General features: G+C 38.5%; 1 protein-coding gene across 1 annotated transcript in view; it reads left to right on the forward strand.

Moving 5' to 3' along the window:
* LOC124795679 (hamartin) overlaps positions 1 to 27821 on the forward strand; it is a 236520-nt gene that overhangs the window by 93472 nt on the left and 115227 nt on the right. The window contains exons 8-9 of the mRNA XM_047259760.1: positions 7922 to 8046; positions 17168 to 17322. Of these exons, the coding sequence (XP_047115716.1) occupies positions 7922 to 8046; positions 17168 to 17322 (280 nt within the window). The remainder of the gene's footprint in view (positions 1 to 7921; positions 8047 to 17167; positions 17323 to 27821) is intronic.

Raw genomic sequence — 27821 nt, forward strand, 5'->3', positions numbered from 1 at the left:
GCAACAGCTAGGTGTGGTGTAGGGGTAGTGTTTACAGCTCATGAATACGTGGTAGGAAAAGGTCATGGGATCAATACCAGGTCGTTCTTATATTTTTACTGACTCAGATACAATCTGTATACAAAGTTTTATGTATAGTGTTTACATTGCATTGCTAAGTATATTTTTAAGGTCTTGCCAAATAACATGATCTTCACACCTATCCCAGTATATCACACACATTTAATTTCTAATAAATTACAATGAACCATGAAATTTTACAGATATTTGATGTTGTGAACATAATTCATCAGCAGTCATTGTTAATGCCAAGCATTTCAATTACTCTAAATAGTCCGTAAAAGTAAAGCTTACAAAATTTTTGAAAAGAAAGTCAAACGTTTTGTGTAATGATTTGTCTAAAGGTATGAAATAAAAAATATTAGGGAAACGTTTGGTGCACCTCATTTTCTGTTCATGATTTCGAGCATCATTCAGAGGCATGTAGAACGTTTCTCTGTTCTACTTATTTCTTTTACACAAATCATTTCATAAAATATTTGACTGATTTCTTTCATTTTTTAATTTCAAGTTTTAATCAGAAAGCATGATCTTACTGACTACTCATTTACCTGAAAAGGAAGCCTTTTTGACATTTAAATACCGCCCCAATGTATCTTTTTATGTGCAAAATAGCTAGGCCTTGGACAGATGAAATTTTTGACACTTCATTTACATAGCTTAGCAGCAGCTCAAACTAGACCTCATGCTGGTTACTTTGATACCCTGTTTACCTGTTTCTCTCCCTTTGTTTAGCTATGAAAATTTGGACAAAACCTCACGGTGTAAGTTATAGTGTGTCTTGTTTTGGCTCTGCTCACACATTAACAAAAATGCATTGAGTGTTAGTCATATGATAAAATAGTCCTTGCTGTGTGCTGTCATTTCCAAAATTCTTCGTTTCGATATCTTGAACTGTTAATGAGATATAATGATTTTTAGGACCTCTTGATTCCCGAAGAAGATACAACAACCAATACCTCAAGAGTGAAAAGAGATATCATACCGGTCTCAACTTTAAATAGAATTAAGATAGATTTATATGGAATGTCTACGGGTTGTGCTTTTACCTCTGCAAATTCTTAAATTTCGTGCAGCCATGAACCCAATTTCGTGCTGCCCAGTAACTAACACAATTAATGAAAATAAATTCAGACCTTTATCGTTTAAAGATATCAAGCTATAAGATGTGGAAGAATCAAATGTTTTCACTGAATAGTTTTCGTAAAATCGGATGTTAAGTAATTCATAGCTACCATCGCGTCTGCTCCACTGCTTTGACGAGAAGACACGTGGCTGTCGCTCTCTACCGCACGTGATGCAGCGACAAAATCCAAACACGTTTGAATTCAAAACATTGCCAGTTGCAGCAGGAGACAGGCAGCAACGCAGATGTCGCTCACGTAGGACATTTCCGCAACTACACCTGTGGTTGTGTTTTGTCGTTTGAAGCGGTCACGTGCTGTCGCTTGCTTATGTCGCTCATGTAGGACACTGCCTAAGGCAAAAGCTAGGAAGGTTATTTTGTATAGTACATGGCTTATATCCTTTTCCATCTTTATTCAGTTAGGTTCTCTCTCTTACGACTTTGTACTAAGTTAAAGATTAATCTATTACCCTCTTTGAGGAAACTACTACTACTACTACTACTACTACTGGAAGGGGTCGTGATAGGAAGATAAAACTTTTTCTTGCTATTTTTTTCAAGGGGTGGGGGCCATGACCAAGAGGAACAACAGAAACAGGAGAAGTAAAAGAAACTACCAAAAAAGAGCAAAACAGAACTTATAAGTGACATATGACAGTGTTTAACGAAGAGATAGAGGGGCTGGCCAGTACTTACCGCAGCTCAGTACAGCTGATAGATACACAAAAAACAGAACCGAAAATTTACGTTCCTAGCTTTCGGAACAAATGTTCCTTCATCAGGGAGGAGAGAGGGGAAAGAAAGGGAAGAAGGGAAAGTGGATTCAGTTACTCACAACCCAGGTTATGAAGCAACAGGGAAAGGAAAGCAGGGAGGGTAGCAAGGATGGAGGCATGGTTGTCAGAGGGAAGCCAAAGATATTCTACTGTAAGTACTGTGCCAGCTTCAAACGAAAGAGGATACAAACAGAAGTAAAAAGGTATACAGTATAAAGATGAACACAACTATGTAGGATGAAAAGATGCGTGAATGGCTAAAGACGAAAGGGAAAGAGGAGAAGACTGAAGAGTAAATGGGAGTGAGGTTGTTTAACGTAGGTTCAGTCCAGGGGGATGGCGGGATGAAAGGATGTGTTGGAGTGCAAGTTCCCATCTCCGCAGTTCAGAGGAACTGGTGTTGGGTGGGAGAAGCCAAATGGCACATAGGGTGTAGCAGGTTCCTAGGTCCCTAGAATTATGCTGGAGGGAATGCTCCGCTACTGGGTATTGGACATCTCCTAGGCGGACAGTTCGTCTGTGTCCATTCATGCGCTCAGCCAGTTTAGTTGTTGTCATACCGATGTAAAAGGCTGTGCAGTGCAGGCATGTCAGCTGATAAATGACGTGTGTAGTTTCACACGTGGCCGTGCCTTGAATTGTGTGTGTTTTACCAATAGCGGGGCTGGAGTAGGTGGTTTTGGGGGGATGCATGGGGCAGGTTTTGCAGCGGGGTCGGTTACAGGATTAGGAACCGCTGGGTAGTGAAGGAAGTCTGGGAATATTGTAGGGTTTAATCAGGATGTTACGGAGGTTGGGGGGGGGGGGGGGGGGGCGACGAAAGGCAACTCTGGGTGGTGTGGGGAGAATTTTGTCAAGGGATGATCTCATTTCAGGGGTTGACTTGAGAAAGTCATATCCCTGGCGGAGTAATTTGTTGATGTATTCGAGGCCAGGATAATATTGGATGACAAGGGGGATGCTTCTGTGTGGTCTGGGGGTAGTCACATTGTTGTTCGGCGGGGAGGAATGTATTGCTCGGGAGATCTGTTTGTGGACGAGGTCTGCAGGATAGTTGCGGGAGAGGAAAGCACTGGTCAGGTTATTGGTGTAATTGTTGAGGGCAGATACGTTTGCCACGAATACCTAGGCTGTAGGGAAGGGAACGTTTGATGTGGAATGGATGGCAGCTATCAAAGTAAAGGTACTGTTGTTTGTTTGTGGGTTTGATATGGACAGAGGTGTGGATGTGAGCTTCAACAAGATGAAGGTCAACATCCAGGAAGGTGGCTTGGGTTTTGGAGAAGGACCAGGTGAAATTCAGATTCGAAAAGGAGTTGAGGTTATGGAGGAAATTAAGGCGTGTTTCTTCACCATGAGTCCAGACCACAAAGATGTCATCTATAAACCTATACCAGGCCAGGGGAAGCAGCTGTTGGGTCTTCAGGAAAGCCTCCTCCATGAGGCCCGTGAAGAGGTTAGCATAGGACGGAGCCATCCTGGTTCCCATGGCAGCATTTGACAACTGTAAAACGTGGACACAACAGCCTGTGTTCCACAGACATCCCCATAAATTTTAAAATCATAAAGATTTCATACTTAAAAAATACTGACATTGTGTTGTAGATATTGTGTGATGTTTGGATGGCCAGTGAGGTTTAATGCCATCTCTGCCACATACCACAAGGAAACATTGTATTTGGCTGATAGAGCAGCTATCTTTAATTCAGCTATCAGTGTGTATTGTTAGTATTACTATTAACCTCCATCATCATTTCCTGTGGCCTTTGTTCCACTTCAATGCAGGGTTGGCCTTGTTACTATGGATTTCGCTATGTTAGTATCGGAGGGTGGCCGAATGCCCTTCCTGTCATTATTCCGCATCCCCTGGGATGGAAGTAGTGTACCCCAGCTGTCAACATCTAGTGTAAGCCATGAAATAGTACGAACGTGTTCAGATGGCTATGAGTGATGTAACAGTGGCGGGACATGGGGACCAGCCCAGTAATCACCTAGTGGGATATGGAAAACCGCCTAAAAACAACATCCAGGCTGACCATAACGCTCTCGCGTAACCTGGCAGGTTTTAGTGTTACTATTAACCTTATTCTCTGAATTTATCTCTATCATAGATCCTGTCCTTTTGTCCCTTTCCTCTTTGCTTTCCATTTAGTAGTGCTTTTACTGTATCTTTTAGGTTGTAAATGTTGAGGACGTCAAATGAATTTCTACTTAATATAACAATGGAAACTGCAGGTAGGGATATCAACGATATAGGAAAAGATATATTGCAACTTAACCCTTTTGCAGTCAACCAATTTGAAGTGGTGTGTGCTAAAAATGTCATGTGTATTTATACTGTTATGCTACATTCTATTTAAATTGCCATATATCACACAGTATTCGCTTTAAAAATATGAAAAAATTACCACTTATCCATAAAAGTATGTAGAATATTATGGCTTACACAAATTATCATAATGTTTCAAATGAATTTGATTGTGACAGTCCATCTAAAATATATATTTTTTAAATATTATAAATTTGACTTTGATTCCATATATCCAACACTGTGCTTCAATTTAAGAAGGCTAACTACAATCCATAGAATCTGCACACATTTCTGAGTAAAATGACATGAAGGATATGAAATTTGTGTTATTATTTAGAAAGATAATAATTATTTATTTGAAGAGAACATTGCAGAATTTTCATGTCTACAGTATGACTTAGTATTTGTGTTTAGGAAAACATTCACCATGCAACCCCTTATTACATCTATTACAAACAGTTCTTGACCTTCTTTTCCTTCCCTCACTAGTACACACACAGCATCTTGACTCTTTCTTCTCTGGAAGTTTTCTCAAACCCGGAGAACCACGAGGATCATCAGTTGCATTTTTTTCTTGCAGCAATTCATCTGACAAGGCTTCAATTATCATTACAGTATATACATATCTGGAAACAACTTTCCTTCCTTTATTATGCTCTTTGTATAATATGTAAGAGTTCAGCACCATTCTTGACATTATGTTTAAAGCTACCTTCTTCCAATGATGAAGAGTTCGCCTCTCATCCAAATACGCATACAGCACCATGTTGGATGTGTCTATTCCACTCATATACTGGTTGTACTGGTGTATTATTTCTGACTTTTATACTGTTTTATTTTTATTTTGGACTTCAATGTCACCAGCACCAACTTAACTTGACAATAAGAGAACAGGGGTACGCTGGGATTTTTTCTCTCGGTACGCACATGCTAGTACCGGACCCGACTTACAATACATCTTTTTCCCAATTCCAAATTTCTTTCTAAATTGCTCTGGCAAATATTTCCTGTTTTTTCTTACTGTGCCAGTAATGTATGTACCTAATTTATAAAGACCTTTTACAAATGGTACTGACATGAAAAAGTTGTCCACAAAGGTATGATATCCCTTGTTCAAATAACTGCCCAAACGCAGTAACTTCTGGACAACACAGTATCCTAAGCCATGTCTTGCAATCTCAGCCTTATCTTCTTGGCTTTTGGCACCTCTGAAAGTATAAAACCCAAGACAATAGTGCATTATAGAGTCATACAGCATCCAGAATTTGATTCCCCATCGGTGGTGGTGTTTGTTTGGCAAATACTGTAATAGGGAAGTGTGACATTTAGTGCCAACTAGACTCTCATCAATACTAAGTTGTTCATGAGGTGTGTAATGATGTCAAAATATATTATTAGCATGATCTACCAATGGCTGGTACCTGATACATGGATCATAATCAGGATGGCCTGGTGCTGGATATTTCTCACTATCCACAAGATGAAAGAATTTCATAAGATGCCTAAATTGGTGGGCAGAAAACATTTTACCAAACCTTGGAAATGCCTGTGATGGTTTTGTGCTCACTTTCTGAACTGTTGCTACTTTCGCTAAAACACTCTGTACGACTAGTACATTCTAAAAGTTCACAAATTTCTTCGTCGGTAAGTCCTCTGCTGTGGCCTGGTGTAGGTCGCATTTTTCACAAAAACCAGAGAAAATAAACTGCAAACTCTTAACATGAAGAAAAACACACAGAAACAATGATAAATAACAGTACTGTGCAGAAAGAACAACGTAGAATGCAGTAAACAGAATGTAAACATGTACAGTGAAACATGACCTCAATAAACAAATGATGCAAAAGCGGAATAATCGAACACTAATATTTCACCAAAACGATGCTCAGTTGTCGATAGCTATCGACCTACACGTATCTCGAGGCAAAGAGCATCTGTAATCAGCACGCCAACACCATCTAGCACCCGATTCTGTAAGCTAAACAAGACGAAGCAGAGTACCAAGGAATCAGCACCCTGACATTCAAAGGGTTAACTTTGAAGATTACATATTGCAGACAGGCACAATTAAACTCTTACACATCAAAGCTTTTTGCCACAGACTGTGTCAAAATAAGAAAGAGAAATACACCATTCATTCACACAAGCAAGCACGCCTCACACAAACATGACCCCCAACTTTGGCAGCTCGGCTTCTGTGAATGAATGATGTGTGTTTCTGTTTCTTGTTCTAACAAAGGCTGGGGCCAAAAGCTTTGTGTAAGTGTCTCTCCCTTGTGCCTGTCTGCAAGTTAACATGTCATCTTTATGGCAAGTAGCAATCTGTCTGTGCCTGTGTTGGTGATATTCTTACTTAATTTGCTTTTTTCACATTTCTGTGGCATTTGTTTAATTTTCCCCTTTCTTCCTCTGGTAGCTGCATATCCTTCATCATGGAAGTTTTAATTCTTGTAACATCGAAGTGTTTCTGAGTAAGAATGAAGTAATATAATTTTTAGCTATCCAGAACACAAAACAGAGTACAGCTGGACTGATAGACATCATTCAGTTAAAGAATAAATCTGTGGTGCGGAAATAGCATAGATAATGATCCTTTTGAATCCTTATGCATGCTGATGATAGGCAAAGTAGAGAGGATATAAACTGTAGACTGTCAATGGAAAGGAAAGCATTTCTGAAGAAGGTAACTTTAACATCAAGTATTGGCTTATGTGCTACATAGCCTTTTCTGAAGGTATTTGTCTGGAGTTTAGCTACGTATGGAAGTGAAATGTGGATGATAATAGTTTAGACAAAAAGAGAAAGAAGCTTTTGAAATGTGGTGCTACAGAAGAGTGCTGAAGAGTAGATGGGTAGATCATGTAACTAATGAGCAGGCACTGGATAGATTTTGTTCATAGCTGTTGTTCAGCAGCAGCAGAATATTTCAACAGAGATAAGAAGTCAGTTGTCAGCTGCACAATGAATTTTTATTTGGTTCACTTTACTGGTTTCCACAGTTTAAACTGTCATCTTCAGAAGTTAAATAGGCTCAGATTATTGATAAGCCAACCTCAAAATAAGAATCAGGCAGTAGTGTCCTTTGCTTCAGAATCAGTGAAACAGAATGACATCACTAAGAATATATGTTGTGTTAGATGGGTAGCAAACAGTTAACTGTAAAATCTCACATTATACATTTAGCAGAATCAGAAGGATGTAGGTTGCAGTAGTTATTTGGAGATGACGAGGGTTGCACAGGATAGAGTAACTCGGAGAGCTGCATCGAACCAGTCTTTGGACCGAAGAAGAAGAAGAAGAAGAAGATGATGACTACGACCTGCATCCCTCCCATTTCTGCCACAGACATATACAATAATAAAATACTCCTGTGGCATTATATTGTGTGTGTGAGACCTGAGACAGTAGGATTTACTGATTGTTTTCAGTTGTTTTAACAAGGTTATATTATTTGGTTCATTTCTTAAGTATCTTGAGCCCAGTTGTTAAGTATATATAATTATTTCTTTTTGATAAGCAAGTCTGTGACACACTGCGCTAAAATAGTTAACAGTGGGAAAACAAACATGGAGTATTTTGTGTTGTCCATTTATGGATATATGACATCGATAAGTTTTGCTATTTTTTGAAAGTTTTTATTGTTTACAGGTGGAAAAATATGGAAGACCATGATGTAATAATGGAATGTGCGAAATTTGGTATTGATCCACAAGAGCGAAACTGGGATTCATTGTCATCATCTTTCCGTTCTCGTGGTAGTGCAGAACATGCAGGTGACAAGATGCTTCTGACCCACAACTATTTATGTATATGGATGTATTAAAATCTGATAAACACTTAAAGTTCAGTAGTTACGTGCCTAGGTTACAGTGAAGATGATGTGATCTCATTGCATCTGTCTGTTAAATGCTAAATGTAGATTTCTTTATATTAATGAAAGTCACTCAGACCAAACAATTTCCTAGTTTTGACAGAAGTGAAACTGACTGACAGTGATGGAGAGGCATGCTCCTGGAATATGAGAGCAAATGTTGAGCAAAGTATATGTGAAGACAGAATTTTCAGCAAGTAATTAATTTAGTATTTTTGAAGTTGAAATTTATCCATAACTTACATTTGTCTATCTTGATCACACCTCATCAGTCTCATTATAAGTATACATTGTGCCCGTCCTTTCAATAGAAACATTTAGAGGTTTACCGGGTTTACCTTAGGAAATTTCAACATCTCTAGATATCACATCAGGAGGTGCCATGTGTAGTTACATTAGCATAAATTGATAGTAGTTGCATTTGAATGTGCAACATTGCTTACACTGAGGTGACAAGTGATGGGATAGTGATATGCATCTATACAGATGGCTGTAGTATTGAATACACGAGGTATAAAAAGGCAGAGCATTGGTGGAGCTGTCATTTGTACTCAGGTGATGGATGTGACAAGGCTTCTGACATGATTTTGGCGTCACGACAGGAATTAAGATTTTGAACATGGAATGGGAGTTGTAGCTAGACGCATGAGACGTTCTGGGTTGGAAATCGTTAGGGAATTCAGTATTCAGAGATTCACAGTGTCAAGAGGGTGCCGAGAATACCAAATTTCAGACATCACCTCCCACCTTGGACAACACAGTTGCCGACGGCTTTCAATTGGCAACCGAGGGAAGTGAAATTTGCATAGAGTTGCCATTGTTAACAGACAAGCAACACTACTTGGAATAACTGTAAAAATCAATGTGGGACATATGATGAATTTATCTAGTAGGACAATGTGGCAAAATTTGGTGATAACAGGGTATGACAGCAGACGGCCTACATGAGTGCCATTGCTAACAGTGTGATGTCATCTGCAGCTTCTCCCCGGGTTTTGTGACTGTATCAGTTGGACACTAGATTACTGGAAATCTGTGGCCTGGTCAGATGAGTGCCAGTTTCAGTTCGTATGAGCTGATAGTGAGTTCAAGTCTGATGCAGACCCCACGAAGCCTTAGACCCAAGTTGTCAACAAGGCACTGTGCAAGCTGGTGGAGGCTCCATAATGGTGTGGGCTGTGTTTACTGGGATCATTGACTGGAAATGGTTATGTTCAGGTCCTTGGAGACCATTTTCAGCCATTTATGGACTCAGTGTTCCCAAACAATGATGTAATTTTTATGGATGACAGTGCACCATGTCACCAGGCAACAGTTGTTCACAATTGGCTTGAAGAGCATTCGGGACAATGTGAGCAAATGATTTGGCCACCCAGATCATGCAACATAAATCCCATGAAACATTTATGGGACATAGTTGAGAGGTTGCATTATTATTATTGTTATTATTATTATTCTTTCTTTTCTCAGACGTTATGTCTGGTCAAAAATAGAAAGTGAACCGGACCTTGATCAAGCGTGACTTCCTCTTAACTGTACGGTATATGTTACATTGCATTTAGGAACTTTCGGGTAATTGAACATGTATCAATAATTAGATTTCTGTAGTTGTATATTATTATTATTATTATTATTATTATTATTTATTATTATTTCTTTCCTTTCTCAGACGTTATGTCTGGTTAAAAATGGAAAGTGACGCGGACCTTGATCAAGCGTGACTTCCTTTTAACTGTACAGTATATGTAACATTGCATTTAGGAACTTTCGGGTAATTGAACATGTATCAATAATTACAGATTTCTGTAGTATGTATACGTTCGGATGTAGCTGTATTGCGTTGATGTAGTGGTGGATATTGTGTGGTATGACTCCTGTAGTTGATAGTATAATTGGTATAATGTCAACTTTATCCTGATGCCACATGTCCTTGACTTCCTCAGCCAGTTGGATGTATTTTTCAATTTTTTCTCCTGTTTTCTTCTGTATATTTGTTGTGTTGGGTATGGATATTTCGATTAGTTGTGTTAATTTCTTCTTTTTATTGGTGAGTATGATGTCAGGTTTATGTGGTATCGTTTTATCTGTTATAATGGTTCTGTTCCAGTATAATTTGTATTCATCATTCTCCAGTACATTTTGTGGTGCTTGCTTTGTATGTGAGAACATGTTGTTTTATTAGTTTATGTTGTATGGCAAGTTTCTGATGTATTATTTTTGCTACATTGTCATGTCTTCAGGTGTATTCTGTATTTGCTAGTATTGCACATCTGCTTGTGATGTGATCTACTGTTTCTATTAGTTGTTTGCAAAGTTTGAATTTATCTGTTGTGGTATTGGGATCTTTAATAATATGCTTGCTGTAATATCTGGTGTTTACTGTTTGATCCTGTATTGCAATCGTGAATCCTTCCGTCTCACTGTATATATTGCCTTTTCTTAGCCATGTGTTGGATGCGTCTTGATCGATGTGTGGCTGTGTTAGATGATATGGGTGCTTGCCATCTACTGTTTTCTTTTTCCAATTTACTTTCTTTCTATCTGTTGATGTTATGTGATCTAAAGGGTTGTAGAAGTGGTTATGAAATTGCAGTGGTGTAGCCGATGTATTTATATGAGTGATTGCTTTGTGTAATTTGCTAGTTTCTGCTTGTTCTATAAAGAATTTTCTTAAGTTGTCTACCTGTCCATAATGTAAGTTTTTTATGTCGATAAATCCCCTTCCTCCTTCCTTTCTGCTTAATGTGAATCTTTCTGTTGCTGAATGTATGTGATGTATTCTATATTTGTGGCATTGTGATCGTGTAAGTGTATTGAGTGCTTCTAGGTCTGTGTTACTCCATTTCACTACTCCAAATGAGTAGGTCAATATTGGTATAGCATAAGTATGTATAGCTTTTGTCTTGTTTCTTGCTGTCAATTCTGTTTTCAGTATCTTTGTTAGTCTTTGTCTATATTTTTCTTTTAGTTCTTCTTTAATATTTGTATTATCTATTCCTATTTTTTGTCTGTATCCTAGATATTTATAGGCATCTGTTTTTTCCATCACTTCTATGCAGTCGCTGTGGTTATCCTATATGTAATCTTCTTGTTTAGTGTGTTTTCCCTTGACTATGCTATTTTTCTTACATTTGTCTGTTCCAAAAGCCATATTTATATAATTGCTGAATACTTCTGTTATCTTTAGTAATTGGTTGAGTTGTTGATTTGTTGCTGCCAGTAGTTTTAGATCATCCATGTATAGCAAATGTGTGATTTTGTGTGGGTATGTTCCAGTAATATTGTATCCATAATTTGTATTATTTAGCATGTTGGATAGTGGGTTCAGGGCAAGGCAGAACCAGAAAGGACTTAATGAGTCTCCTTGGTATATTCCACGCTTAATCTGTATTGGCTGCGATGTGATATTATTTGAATTTGTTTGGATATTAAGTGAGGTTTTCCAATTTTTCATTACTATGTTTAGGAACTGTATCAATTTAGGATCTACTTTGTATATTTCCAATATTTGTAGTAACCATGAGTGAGGTACACTATCAAAAGCTTTTTGGTAATCAATGTATGCTTAGTGTAGCGACCTTTGTTTAGTTTTAGCTTGATATGTCACCTCTGCATCTATTATTAGTTGCTCTTTACATCCTCGTGCTCCTTTGCAACAGCCATTTATAATTTTGTTCTGTGTTGTATGTGTCATTAATTTCTGTGTAATGACTGAAGTTAATATTTTGTATATTGTTGGTAGGCATGTTATGGGGCAATATTTTGCTGGGTTTGCTGTGTCTGCTTGATCTTTAGGTTTTAGATAAGTTATTCCATGTGTAAGTGTATCAGGGAATGTGTATGGTTCTGCAATATGATTGTTAAATAATTTAGTTAGATGTGAATGAGTTGAGGTGAACTTCTTTAGCCAGAAATTTGCTATTTTATCTTTTCCATTCTATTTTAATTTTAATGTGAGTGTTGTCTATTGTCTGGTAAAATTTCTTTTGGTTTGTATTGAATGTTTGGTTTTGTTTCCTTCTATTTTCACTTTTTTTGTATCTTCTGAGTCGTTTGGCCAATGCTTGTAATTTCGTCTAATTGCTCTATTGCTTCTTGTTGTGAGATTTTACCTAACCTTTTTCGTTTTTTGTCTAATATTTCATTTCTTGTAAATTGTGTTAGCTGTCCGATGTCTTTTCTCAGTTTTTCTATTCTGATCTGTAGCCTGTGTTGCCATGCTGGTTTTGTGGGCTTCTTCTGTGTGTTGGTTTGTTCTGATCTCTGCCTAATGTGTATATTTAGTGTAGTGAGTGCTCCTATATAAACCAGTAGTTGTAACTCTTCCGTAGTTGTATTTTCTTTTATTTTGTTGTGTATGATTGTGTTGCTAGTTGTTATTGTTGTTTTGACTTGTGGGTTATTTGGTGGTCTATGCGAGAATGGTCTAATGTCTGTATTTGTGTCTTTGTATTCTATATATGTCAGCTGAAATTTTTCTTCTATATCTAACATGTGTGTCACTTCATGTTCTATTTGTGCTTGTTCTAGTGGCTGTCTTAAGATTTCGTTTTCCTCTGATTGTTTAATTGATGCCTGTTGTTCTTTCTTTGTTTGCTCTGGTATGTTTGAGTCCAACACTGTATCTTCTTCTCCTTCTTCTTCTTCTTCTTCTTCTTCTTCTTCTGATTGCACATTATTTTGTTCCAGTGTTTGTTGTACTTGTTGTTTGATGTTTTCTAATTCTGACTGGGGTATCCTGTTATTTTTGATTATTACACGGATCTGATCAGCTAGTCGTTGTTCTGTTAAAAATTTTAATTCTGGGTATCTGATGATAAATGTTGTGTATACTTGTGATCTGTATCCAGTTGTGTTGGTTCCTAAGTTTGTTGCTTGGTAATAACAGAACATGAGGTGTTGGTTAACTTCATCTGACCATCTCATCCTCTGTCTTTGTTTTCCTTCTAGAGTGGTTGCAGGAAGCATATCCTGCAAAACACCTCTATTTGGATTTAAATCATTTTCCGTGTGGCTAGCAGTGTCATTACCATTGTGGACGGGCATAGGGTTCAAGCGTCATCTCTGACCATGACAGCGCTTGTCCGAGGCTTGATTAGTTCTGTCCTGAACCAACTAATCACACTAAAACGGAGGTTAGCCCTATTAGTGGTTTGTTCTTTTCGTCGCCTTTTACGTCTGGCAGAACATACCAAGGGGCCTATTCTTTTCCCGGGCCTCCACGGGGTTTATTATTATTATTATTATTATTATTATTTCACAGCTTCAAATGACCTAGTGTTTTGTGCTCAAAATCCTGCATTGGTGATAATTTCACAGTTATGGATGGCTATATTGAGTATGACTCAGTATTTCTCCAGGGGTTTCCAGTGGCTTGTTGAGTCCATGCAACATGGGGATGCTCCACTGTGCTGGACAAAAGAACATTGGACATGACATTAGGGAGTATCCCATGACTTTTGCCACCTCGGTTTATACAACTACTAATATGGAAATACTGCCTGTTCTGCAACATTATTTTTATTGTGCTGTGACAACGACACATAAGAGAAGCTACTTATTTTTAAATGAGGCTAACCTAAGTTATTAAGAGAAAGATGTATGTAGAAACTAATTAAAAGGTGTACAGCTTTGTTTCCGCCATTTTTTCCCCAACAGTAGAGATTTTAGTTAAACAAATTGGTTACACATGTATCATTCAAAGGATTTTCCATCGCTGGCCACTACTTTCTCCCATCTTTCAGGCATTGTAAGAATCCCACATTGAAAAAATTGTTCATCTTTTGAAGCGATCGACGAATCGATCCAATTTGTGACTTCCTCATGAGATCGGAAGTGTTGGTCAGCCAGGCCATGCGCCATTGATCTAAACAGGTGATGTCTGGAGAATACGGCAGGTGGGATAGGACTTCCCATTTTATCATTTACAAGTACGTTTTGCAACGTGGGGTCGAGCGTTGTCGTGCTGCAAAATCACTTTATCGTGCCTCTTGCTGTATTGTGGCTCTGCTCAAACGCATTAATTGCATTCAATAATGAGCCCCTGTGATTGTTTCACTAGGTTTTAACACCTCATAGTACACGACACTGAGCTGGTCCCACCAAATGCAGAGCATGATCTTGGAGCTGTGAATCTTTGGTTTGGCCGTCGACGTGGAAGCATGGCTGGGATATCCCCATAATTTTTTGCGTTTAGGGTTATTGTAATGAATCCATTTTTCGTCCCTGGTCACAATGTGATGCAGAAATCCCTTCCGTTTTTGCCTCCGAAACATCTGTTCACTAACACACAAATGCCGTTGAATGTCTCTTGGTTTCAACTTACATGGGATCCAAGTTACTTCTTTCTGAATCATGCCCATAGCCTTGAGACATTTTGAAATGGCTTGTTGTGTCACTCGCACTAATCGTGCCAATTCTTCTTGAGTTTGATGCTGAGTTTTCACTCAGCAATGTCTCCAATTCTACATCTTCGAAAACATTCTCTCTTTCACCACTATGCCAGTCTACGACGTTAAAATCACCCTTCTTGAAGCATTGAAACCACTCACAACACATCCTTACCATACGTACTTTGGAGCATTCAATGAGACTGTCGCTGTTTTCATCATATTGAAATAAAACAGTAACAACACCTGCAAATGACAAGAATTAGGCTCGTAAACAGACATTTTCAATCAAGGAAAACTTTATGACGCAGACACAATTCGACTAATGTTTGAATGAGGTTATGTGACAGAGGTCTAAGCTTACTGCCTGACGTCTGCAATCTGTTTCTTTCAAATGCTACTTACCGTTGTCGCCACCTATCGGCAAACGGCGGAAGCAAATACCTTGTGAGTATACGTTACACACCAAATTGTAGTAAAAAGATAAAAGACATGACTTGTTTGTGCTTTGTATCACTTAAAAAGCGGACACTACCACAGTGAAACAAATGAGGATCTCCAATCCAACTTAGCTAAGGGGAGTCTTCCAAATTGTCAGCCAACATCATACTACTTCCCTGGTAGTATAAGGCATCACCCTAATGACCAATCTGTAAAATTATGAACCTATCTAAATAGGAACTGACACAGAGCAAGTTTTATCGCAATAGGTAATGTGGGGATGGATAAGGCTAAAAGATAGGCGAGTGTGCAAAGACCGACACAACACTTAAGTTTAAGCCCACTTATAAAGTAACATACTTGCGCACCGAAGGGGGAGGGAGGGGTGGCAACGATTATGTATGGAAAAAAGTTTAGTAACTGGAATCATAACGTACTCGTGGAGTAAACGATACTACTGAAAACATGGCAAGTAACGTAGGAGCCCAAGGCAATGAAAAAAAATGTTGGTACAAGTCTAAATCTGCATAGTGTCTCAAGTCACTTATGTCCCACAACAGTAACCCATAAACTCAAAACTTAAAATTAATGTTAGGTCTACATCAGTCAGAACTCCATAACACCAAAACCATATATCTGGTAAGAACATCATGTGAATGTGTCAATTTGGGTCTAAAAATGTAACTGGCAAAAATGTGGTATGCTGATGTAAACTTCACTGTCCTAGGTATAATAGAAGTGTGTGTTTGTGTGTGTGTGTGTGTGTGTGTGTGTGTGGGGGGGGGGGGGGGGGGGGGGGTGGGAGGGGGGGGGGGGAGGGGGGGGGCCACCAAACACACAAGAACATGGCATCCTTTACTTTTCCATGCAGCTTATGGGAAATACTGTGATCATCTTACCAGATATGCGTTTTTGGTGTTTATGGAGCTCTGACATTAGTTATAAGTTTGGGTTTAGAGGCTACTGTTGGGGAACATTAGTGGCTTAAGATTCTATGCAGATTTAGACTTGTACCAACACTTTCTTTCATTGCCTTGGCATCCTCCATTACTTGCCATGTTTTGAGTAGTATTGTTCACTCCATGAGTACTTTGATTCCAGTTAGTAAACTTCTTCTCGTGCACAGTCAATTGTCGCACCCCCCCCCCCCCCCTCCCCCCAATCCTTTGGTGCACAAGTATGTTATTTTATTAACGGGCTTAAACTTTAGTGTTGTATCAGTCTTGGCTGATGCCTTAAACTACAAGGGAAATAGTTTGTTGGCTGCAAATTTGGAAGACTTCCCTTAGTTAAGTTGGATTTGAGATCCTTGTTCGTTTCACTGTGGTAGTGCTCGCTTGTTATGTGATATAAATGACACTGAGTCATGTCTTTTTACTTTGATTTGTTGTATAATATATGCTTGCAAGGTATTCGTGAGTATTCTATGCCTGCTGTTTGCAGTCCATTTTTCTCGTAATAAATAAAAGTATCATCTTCATCCAATAAGGCCTGCAATTTGTTGTCTTCGAACTTTTTTAGTGGTTTCCCGCGCTCATTGTTTCTTATGTCAAAATCACACTTTTGGATTTTTGTACCACTCAAAACACCGTGTTTTTCCAAGAGCATGTTCGCTGATATTTTTATCAGCCGTTATAGGAAGCAGATGGTGCTGCAGACGTGGTCTCGTGGTCCCTTGTACTGACAGCTAGCACCATCTTTAGGGAAATTCTGGTATTGTTTCTAAGGGTACCTATAAAGCTCTACTGCCCATTCGAATAAGAGGATCTGCTCAACGCAAAGTTCTTAAATTTAGTCTTAAATTCCATGATATTACCTGTGACAGTTCATATACTGTGGCAAGTTATTGGATATACATAGACCCATATACTATACTATACTATACTATACTATGGTATGATAAACACCTCAAAATCTTTGTAAAGATTACTTTAGGCTGTAGTGTTCACTACCAAGGGTCTTTGTAATTATTACTTCATAATTAATGATGTGTGTATGGCATTTACATATATTAGAAAATTGGAAGTCTGTGAGCTTGATATTTAATTATCACAAACAACTGAAGTTTACTATACTAGGACTGTTAAGTGTTTCTGTAAGGATTACTTAAGAATAATGTCATATCAAAGATGGAATTTTGTAATATGATAGATATTTGTTCAGAACATTTTGAGACTACTTTGTTTTTTACAGATAGTACCTTGCTGAAGTCAGCATTTACTCCTCTGAGTGTTCGGCACCCACCTACAGAAAATGAGTTCTGGAGTCCAAGTGCTTGCTTTGGATTATCCACACCACCACCTCAAGAGTCAGCTCCGGCATCCATACCACAAACCCCAAACTCACAGGTGAATGTTGATGCAAGAGTGACTGATCTTATATCTTTGTTGATTTGTTTCTTGTGTCAATAGCATTTATGTATTCTAAATTGACACTCAGTGTGGTTGACTGGAGGTGCTGAACTGATAGTCGAATAAACCTGACTTGTAATAACTGCTTTCTGGTTACTGCCACTCTTAGCTGCCAGAAAACTGTGTTGCCTCAACGTCTATGAAAGCAGGAGTGACATAAGAAATTAAGTTCCCAAAGTATTAAGTATATGTTTTAAATTATTTTACTAACTTGTTAACTGTTGCTAAAATGTTAAGTATGTGTTCGCAATGCTAGCAGTATTAAAGAGTTGCCTGTGTACTAAGATTGGAAGTGACTGGAAAGCTTTAGGTACTGTATTAAGTTATTATAATTATATCGGTTCAGCAACCCCCAACAGCATAGTATCTGTGTGTGAATTCAGAGCACACATTTAATAGTTCACTAGAATTATAATACAGAAATGGCAATGGTTGAGAAGGTTTCTGCAGGCTCTGGTGAAATTATCAATTCTACAGTAGTGTTCATTATGAAATGCTGTCTTGGAGCCCAACTTCCTTGAAGGTGATGAAATGTGACAATAGTACAGTTGTAGTACTGATTCTGATTCCTTGAGGTCATTAATATCTTCGCCTTGTAGCATATCTGCTTGTTCCATAACTGAACTTAGTGACAGTCTTACAGAATTTAATATTCTGTTCAGGATTTGCAGTTTGTAATCATAGGTCCCGTTAGAGTTAGTAGTAAATTTGGTGTAAAATATGCTATACAAATATTGTAGTGTTGTCTATACATGTTTCAATAAAATGCCACATATTATAATCACAATTCTTGGGAAGGAATATATGTGTAATTTCTCTTCAAAGCAGTGGCGTGTGTGGATTATCATCTTTGATATGTTAAAACGTTAACTTTAGATAGAGAATTCATTGTATATATAACTTTGATTTGACTATATCCTTCAGTCTGAAGACGGGTTTGCTGCAGTTCTCAGCTCTAGTCTAGATACACTAACTCACTCTATGTTACTCACCCCTAATTTTGGTCTCAGTTATATAATTAATACGTATCAAATCAGCTACCAGTATCGACAGGCACACATAGACGTCTCTACCCCTATATGGTGTCAGCTGGACTAACAGTACCAATGCTTTGTTTCTTGGCAGATTTACATCTACTTGGTTATGCTGCAATTCACACTTAAGTGCCTGGTAGAGGGTTCATCGAACCATTTTCATACTACTTCTGTACAATTCCACTCTCGAATGGTACGTGGGGAAAAAGTAACACCTAAATCTTTCCGTTTGAGCTCAGATTTCTCTTTTTATTATGATGATCACTTCTCCCTATGTAGGTGGATGTCAACAAAATATTTTAGCATTTGGAAGAGAAAGTTGGTGATTGAAATTTTGTAAACAGATCTCGCCACAAAGAAAACTGCCTGTGTTTCAGTGACTGCCACCCCAACTCACTTATCATACCAGTGACTCTCTCACCCCTATTGTGCGATAACACCCAACAAGCTGCCCTTCTTTACACTTTTTCGTTGTCCTCTGTCAATCCTACCTGGTAAGGATCCCACAACGCGCAGTAATATTGCAGCAGAGGATGGAAAAGTGTAAGGTAGACTGTCTCTTTAGTGGGTTTGTCGCATCTTCTAGGTGTTCTGCCAACAAAGCACAGTCTTTGTTTCGCCTTCACCACAATATTATCTATGTGGTCTTTTCAATTTAAGTTGCTCGTAATTATAATTCCTATGTATTTAGTCAAATTGACAGCCCTTTGATTTGTGCGATTTATCGTATGCCGAGAATTCTTTTGGGTTGTATGGCTGTGGTCCGTGGAACTCTTCTATCCCATGGACCATGGCCATACAACCCGGAAGAATTCTCGGCAGCTGAAACGTCCAGTCGTGAAGGCCTTCATTGTATGATTTATCGTATACCCAAAATTTATCGGATTTCCTTTAGTACCAATGTGGATGACCTTGCACTTTTCTTTGTTTAGTGCCAATTGCCACTTTTCGCACCATACAGAAGTTCTCTCTAGATCATTTTGTAATTGAATTGATTGTCTGATGACGGTAAATTACAGCAACATCTGCAAACGATCTAAGGGAGTTGCTCAGATTATCACTTAGATCGTTCATGTAAATCAGGAACAGCAGAGGGCCTGTGACACTACCTTGCGGAACGCCAGATATCACTTCTGTTCTATTTGATAATTCACTGCCTATCACTACAAACTGTGACCTCTCTGAGAGGAAATCACGAATCCAGTCACACAACTGAGATGATATTCCAAATGCATGCAATTTGATTAATAGTCACTTGTGAGGAACGGTATCAAAAGCCTTCTTGAAATCTAGGAATATGAAATCAATCTGAGATCCTTTATCAACAGCACACATTACTTCATGGGAATAAAGAGCTAGCTGTGTTGCACAAGAACGATATTTACTGAATCCGTGTTGGTTATGTATCAATAAATAATTTTCTTCAAGGTAATTCATAATGTTAGAGTGCAGTATATGCTCCAAAATCCTACTGCAAATTGAGGTCAATGATATGGGTCTTTAATTTAATGGGTTTCTCCTATTTCCTTTCTTGAATATTGGTGTAACCCGTAGTACTTTCCAGTCTTTAGGAACAGACCTTTCGTCAAGTGAGCAGTTGTGTATGATTGCTAAGAAAGGCGCTATTGTATCTGTATACTCTGAAAGGAACCTGGTTGGTATACCATCTAGACGGAAGACTTGCCTTTCTTAAGTGATTTGAGTTGTTTCGCAACACCTAAGATATTTACATTTATGTCATTCGTGCTAACAGCTGTTCTGGTTTCGAATTCTGGAATATTTACTTTGTCTTCTTTCGTGAAGAAATTATGGAAAACTGTATTTAGTGACTCCGCTTTAGTGACACCATCATCGATAACATTTCCATCGCTATTGTGCAGTGACAGTATTGACTGTTTTTTGCCACTGGTGTACTTTACATACGACCAGAATATCTTTGGGTTTTCTACCATATTTTGAGACAGTGTTTCATTGGGGAACCTATTAAAAGCATCTCGCATTGACGTCCGCACTAAATTACCCAGTCTTGGGGATTTTGCGTTCTTCTGAATTTGGCATGCTCTTCTTTTTTTTTTTTCCAAGTGTTCTGACGTGTTTTGTGTACCATGGTGGATCAGTCCCATCTCTTATTAACTTACACGGTATGAATCTATCTATTGCTGTTGATACTGTATCTTTGAATTTGAGCCATATCTGGTCTACACTTACATAATTAGCTTGGAAGGAATGGAGACACTCTAAGTAAAGCATCAAGTGAATTTTTATCTGCTGTTTTAAATAGACATATTTTGTATTTATTTTTAGTGTTTTTGGTTGATATTGTTTTGAGCCTCGCTACGATGATCTTGTGTTCACTAATCCCTGTATCCATCATGACACTCTCTATTAGATCAGGATTATTTGTGGCTAAGAGGTCAAGTGCATTTTCGCAATCATTTACAATTCTTGTGGGCTCATGAACTAATTGTTCAAAATAATTCTCAGAGAAAGCATTTAGTACAATTTCGGAAGATGTTTTCTGTCTACCACCGACTTTGAACATGTATTTTCTCCAGCAAATCGAGGATAGATTGAAGTCTCCACCAGTTATAACTGTATGAGTGAGTGGGGTACTTAATTGTAATGGACTGCTTGTGGTGGGGCTAATGTCGATTGGCCGATTGGGGTGGGTGGAGAGAGAGAGGGAATTGGGATGAGGTCAGCTAACCTTGTGGAGGGAGGCAGCCGGTTTGACAGCTATGAATGAATGTGAGAGGGAGGGGAGGCAGATATATGGGCTAAGTATGTGATGGGCTGTTGTAGAAGTTGGTAGAGAGTGGCGTATGCTGAAGATAAAGTGGGGACATGAGTTGTGAGGAAGTGCCTGGATGGGGGAAGGGGAAGCTATTGGGTGGAGGGTGCAGCGGCAGTAGGTCCAGTGGGCGGATGGTATGTATGCAGCATGGAGCACGGTCATAACTACCGTGACTGGTGCTATAAGATGTCACAAAAGTTGCACACGATTAAGTCCGTTGGCAGCACTGCACACGAGTAAGTCCGTTGGCAGCAACAAAGTGCATATGTAACAAAGGTGAGTGGGGAAAACGAAGGACAAGATGTGGATGGACAGCACAAGAGAGACAAAGTAGATGTAGATTATGAGATTGTAATGAAGGATGGACAATATGTGCTTTGGAAGGAAAAGTCACTATATGGGAGATACAATTTATCTAATGGTTTAAGTGCCTTCTTTCACAGTTAAAACAGACTGAGAGAAAGAAAGAAAACCTCCATGTTTTAACAGCACATCATTTTCTTTCTTGCAATCAGTTTTAACAGAAAACTTGTACACTGTTGCTTAAAAAATCTTGTAGCCTGTGCCATCTGAATATTTATCAGAGTAACCTGTAAGAATTTGAAGTAAATAGACTGAACTTTTTGAGATTTTTGGTAGCAGTTTCTCGTGTTTATGTAGTAGTACAGATAAATTTGTGTTGGGACGCCTTTCTGAAGGTCATTAAGTGGAGGGTAGCCTTGCATGCAAGTGAAATGTGATTGATAAACATTTCAGTCAGTAAGACAATAGAAACTTTTGAAATGTGGTGTTACAGAACCAGATGGATGTATCCAATAAATAATGAGCAGGTACTGAATTGGAGAGGAAAGAATTTATGTCACAACCTGACCAAAAGAATGGACTATTGATATGACATATCCTGAGATCAAAAGGAATTACCAATTTGGGGTTGGAGGGGAATCTGTGTATGTAGGTGTGTATGTATGGGGGGGGGGGGGGGGGGCGGGTTAAAAATTATGGAAGAGACCAAGGTTTGAATACAGTAAGTAGGTTCAAATGGCTGTTGGTTACAGTAGTTACACAGAGATGAAAGGGCTTGCATAACATAGACTAGTGGAGAGACTGGCACCGAACTGGTTTCCATACTGAAGACGAATACCAACAATCTATTTTTATCTTGGAATTGTGAAATGATTTGGTAGTCACTTCATATGAAATTTCTTTATTGTTTGATAAATTATAGTCAGATTCACTTTTTGTTTTTGGCAAGCCCATTTTCTGATTATTTTCTTCTAAAAGAGATTGTTAAGGACAGTCATGTTTTATGGTCATTTATTAATGAGTGATGTCATTTCTGCTATCAGGTCTATTTCTAGAAAAAAATTCTCACATCTTCCTGTAGTGGGATTTGTTTTCATTTGTCGGCTTCTGCAAATCTCCCTAGTGGTCTTCTATCTCATCAGAATGTGAGCACATTTGTGTGTAGTCGTAAATGATTTCCATGGAATATATTTTTGTTAGTTTTCAAGCCACATCTTTCTCTTCTGTTTGAGATTCCTATACTAACTGATATTTTTAATTTTCTTGGCTACTTTTTTGTCACAGCGTGATGCAAATTTGGTAGGATACTGCCACTAACCACATACCATGTGGAAAACAAGTTGGATAATAAGTCACAGGCAGAAAAGCAGTAGAGTGTGAACTTTACAACTGCAAGTAATGTTAGCTGAAAATTAATACTGAACAACCAAGTCAGAATTGTCTCAAACACCACCACACACTATCAAGTTTCAGTTCAAAGTTCAGGCCCACAAAACTAGGTAGAGTTCTGTTCATGAATCAGCTTTTTGAGGCTTATATAACAAGTTGCAAACTGCCAAGCAATCAATCGGGCTGGGTATAAGTTTCCTGCTACAGGCCAACAACTCTCCCTGTGAGACATATTTGTCATGACACCTGTAGTTGTGACAGCCAGAAGTTAGAACTATCTGCTAAGCAAATAATATTTCTATCACTCTGAGCCGTTCTCCATGTAGCTGGAGTCGTAAGAATTTAGATCTATCTCCCTTCTAATTGGTCCATAGGAGTGGTATTGCCCAGGATGAAATCACAACTTACAATGTAGGGTGGCAGAACAGGCAGTAATCCTACCCAGTAGCTCAGTGACATTTGATGGCAGGAGCACGGCCTCAGTGACTTATTCTTCCAGGGCTGTAGGACTTCTGTTGCTGGGGGCTGTGATCTGACTTCCTCATTTTCTCTAGCCTTAGTGATCTCAGAATGGTAGGCTAGTGGTGGGTGCAGAGGCTGTATCAATGCACTGTGAAATATGCTCACTATTTTTATTTACTTAAATTTGGCATATTTCGTGACAGTATCTTTTCCGTGAAATGTTTACAAGATGATATTTGTCTTGGCTTCAGTCGTCTAGTGGAAGTATGATTCCACAATGGAGTTTCGTCGGCTGCGGAAATGACCTGGTTCAATGCGTTTGCCTCATTTTTGGTGCTTCAAATACCATTTCTTCGAATGTGGTTTCTTCTTAAAGTTTATATAAAAAAAATAGTAACATAATTCATTTTTTCCCATTCACTAGCAAATTATTTATAACGGCGACCTGCACATTGTTCTACCGTCAACACACACCAAGAGCTCACTGCCGACTGACTACAGTCAAAGACGACTCCAGCGTCAAAGACATTTTACACAACACACAAGCTTCCACTTGTAATCAGTCTCTTCGATATTCTTCGTCACATCTACTTATAGTAATCAATATGCTGTCACTCTCAAAAATATAAGTAAATTGGTATAAAATAAGGCAAATTACAATTTAAAAAATTCTGACAAAATATAAGAAAACATTTACAATTTGGTATCGACAAATCCGGTAGAAAATAACACATCTCCCAGATCCATTACAACTGCTTGTGATGGCAGTGAGGTGCTTCAATGGCTAGTGCGTATGGAAGGCTGGGAGGCATAACTTGCAGTGTTAGTTTTCATAGTAACTACTTTTTACATGATGTGCTGCTTCCACCAGTAGCATCCCCACTTTCCTACCCCACCCCACCCCACCCCACCCCACCTTGCTCACCACACCAGAAATGACATCTTGAGCCCACTCTTGTGTACTGCCAAATCTGCAAGCCCAGACTAAAGAAATTTGACTGAGATTATTGGGTTGGGTTGTTTTCATTGTTGCTGTTGTAGTCTTCAGTCCAAAGACTGGTTTGATGCTACACTATCCTTTGCAAGCCCCTTCATCTTTGAAAACCTACTGCACCTTATATCCTTCTGAGTCTACTTACTGTGTTCATCTCTTGGCCTTCCTCTACATTTTTCACCCCCACCCCTCAACTCTTTGCTCCAGTACTGAGTTGGTGATCTCTTCATGTCTCAGAATGTGTCCTATCACCGATTCCTTCTTATAGTCAGGTTGTACCATAAATTTCTTTTCTCCCCAGTTCTGTTATGGGCCACATTAGTTACATTGTGTACCCATCAGCCATTAAGCATTCTTCTGTAGCACCACTTTTCAAAAGCTTCTATTCTCTTCATGTGTAGAGTGTAGATTGTTAACATTTCACTTCCATACATGGCAACACTCCATACAAATACTTCCAAAAAGAGTTCCTAACACTTAAATCTATATTCAGTGTTAACAAATTTCACTTCTCCAGAAATGATTTTCTTATCTTTGTCAGTCTACATTTTATATCCTTTCTACTTCGGCCATGTTCAATTATTTTTCTGGCCAAATAGCAAAACCCATCTACTACCAGTTTTCTAATCTAATTCCCTTGGCGTCAGCTGATTGAGTTTGATGCCATTCAGTTATCTTAGTTTTGCATTTGTTGATGTTCATCTTATATCCCCCGTTCAAGATGGTGGCCATTCCATTTAACTGCTCTTCCAAGTCCTCTGCTGCCTCTGACAGAATTACAATGTCAATGGCAACAAACCTCTAAGTTATTTCTCCTCCTTGAACTTCAAATTCCTTTTCCAAAGTTTTCTTTTGATTCCTTTTCTAAATTTTTCTTTTGTTTCCTTTACTGCTTACTCAGTGTACAGATTGAATGACATTGTGGGTAGGCCACAACCCTGTCCCACCCCCTTCTCAACCAGTGCTTCTCTTTCATGCCCCATGAATGTTGTAACTGTCATCTGATTTCTGTAAAAGATCTAAGTAGCCTTTTGCTTCCTGTATTTTACCTCTGCTACCTTCAGAATTTAAGAGAGTATACCAGTCAAGCCTTCTCTAAGTCAACAAATGCTGTAAATGTAGGTTTTCCTTTCCTTAACCTATCTTTGAAGATACTAGTAGGGTCAGTGTTGCTTCACATGTTCCACTACTACTCCGGAATCCAGACTGACCTTCTCCAATGCTAGCTTCTACATGCTTTTCCATTCATCTGTAAAGAATTCATGTTAATATTTTGCAACTGTGACTTATTAATCTGATAGTTTGGTAATTTTCACACGTGCCAGCACCTGATTTCTTTGGAATTATTATATTCTTCTAAAAGGCTGAGGGCATTTTGTAGACATCTTGCAGACCAGATGGAAGATTTTTGTCATGGCTGGCTCTCCCAAGGCTATCAGTAGTTGTGACCGAATGTCGTCCACTCCAGGGCCCTTGTTCTAACTTAGATCTTTCAGTGTTCTGTCAAACTATTCTCACAGTATCATATCTCCCATCTCATTCTCATCTAAGTCCTCTGCCATTTCTATAATACTGCTTTCAAGTTCATCTCCCTTGTATAAACCCTTTATATACTCCTTACATCTTTGAGGTTTGCTTAGCACTGGTTTTCCGTCTGAACTCTAGATATTCATACAACTGCTTCTGTTTCCTCAAAGGCCTCTTTAATTTTCCTGTCGGTGGTATCTGTCTTTCCCCTAGTGCTATATGCTTCTAAATCCTTAAATTTGTCTTGTAGCACTTCCTGCTTAACCATTTTGCGCTACCTGTCAATTTCATTTGTCAGACATTTGTATTCCTTTTCACCTGCTTCATTTACATGGTTTTATATTTTCACCTTTCATCTGTTTAATTCAATATCTCCTGTGTTATCCAAGGACTTCTACTAGGCATTGTTTTTTTAGCTGTTTGATTTGATGCTCTGCTGCCTTCACTATTCCATCTAAAAGCTACACACTTGTCTTCTGCTGTATTCCTTTACCCTGTTCTAGTGAATCGTTGCCTAGTGCTCGCAATGAAACTCTCAGCCCCTCATTCTTTTAACTTATCTGGGTCCCATCACCTTAATTTCCTACCTTTCTGCAGTTTCTTCAGTTTTAACATACAGTTCATAACTAGTAAACTGTGATCAGAATTGACATGTGCTCCTGGAAATGTCTTGCAAATTAAGGTTTGGTTTGGAAATCTGTCTTACCATTATATAGAATGAGATTTTCACTCTGCAGCGGAGTGTGCGCTGATATGAAACTTCCTGGCAGATTAAAACTGTGTGCTGGACTGAGACTCGAACTCGGGACCTCTGCCTTTTGCGGGCAAGTGCTCTACCAACTGAGCTACCCAAGTATGACTCACGCCCCGTCCTGTGAGGACTAAGGCTTCACCTTCAGGCACATTGTGATACAACATTTTAAATTTGAATATCTAATTATTTACAAAAAAAAGGGGTTGTGATTTTGCGGAAATAATAAGTAGAAAATTGTGGTTGGTCAGATGTGACAGGCCTCCCAAAGGAGAACATTATTGCATGTGGCATTAATAAAGTTTCAGTTTTAAGGAAAACATAATGATAAAGGGTTATATAAAGATATTACAGCATTAGCAAGACGATGACATTAAAATCCATATCGTGTTTTAACTTTGAAAGAAAAATGATGATGATGATGATGATGATGATGATACGAAAATATATGTGTATATATTTAAGTTATATAATTCATTAGATAGCTTTCTAAAGCAAAGTGGGAAGGGTATGGTTGTTTTCAGTAGATTAATTAATTAGTTAATGAGAAGAAAAAAACATGATTAATAATCAAGTAGTTCTTGTATAAATGAAAAGAATTATTCTTTTCGTGGTATTTTGTATCTCAGCTAGATGGCTTAGTAAGTAGAAACACACTTAGTCATTTATGTAGAGTGGCACGTGTTGAGGGAAATGAATAGTTGCAAAATTTTCTGTACTGTAAGTGAGCAAGCAGGTATACAGCTTTTTCTGAATGAGATAAAAGTACATTTTTTGTTATTTTACCTCATAAATTTGTAGCCCCTTTGAAAAACCCATAAGATCAGTGTTAAAAAGTCACTGTTCGTACGTTTCTTTCTAGTAAGGTTTATCTCTAGTCTACATTCTTAATTGACATCTTGCTTGACTTCATCCCGTTTCCTTCCTATTGCCATTTGATGTGACTGAACGAGTTATAACTGCCATGAAAGACAGTTCGCACAATGGGAGGTAGCGAAGTTAAGGGAATATTTTAGGCCGTTGCGGAGAGATGATATGTGAGGGAGGAAATTCTGAAGTAATCTATGATCGGCTATGCCAACACAGCTTGTAATGTTTAGCTTCACTACACAATTGTGATACAACTACTGCTAGATTGTGGCAGCAATGGGAAAACAAGACAGTCAACATGAAGTGTTCTGG

Source organism: Schistocerca piceifrons, chromosome 4, assembly GCF_021461385.2.
Source record: "Schistocerca piceifrons isolate TAMUIC-IGC-003096 chromosome 4, iqSchPice1.1, whole genome shotgun sequence".
Classification (NCBI taxonomy): Eukaryota; Metazoa; Arthropoda; class Insecta; order Orthoptera; family Acrididae; genus Schistocerca; species Schistocerca piceifrons.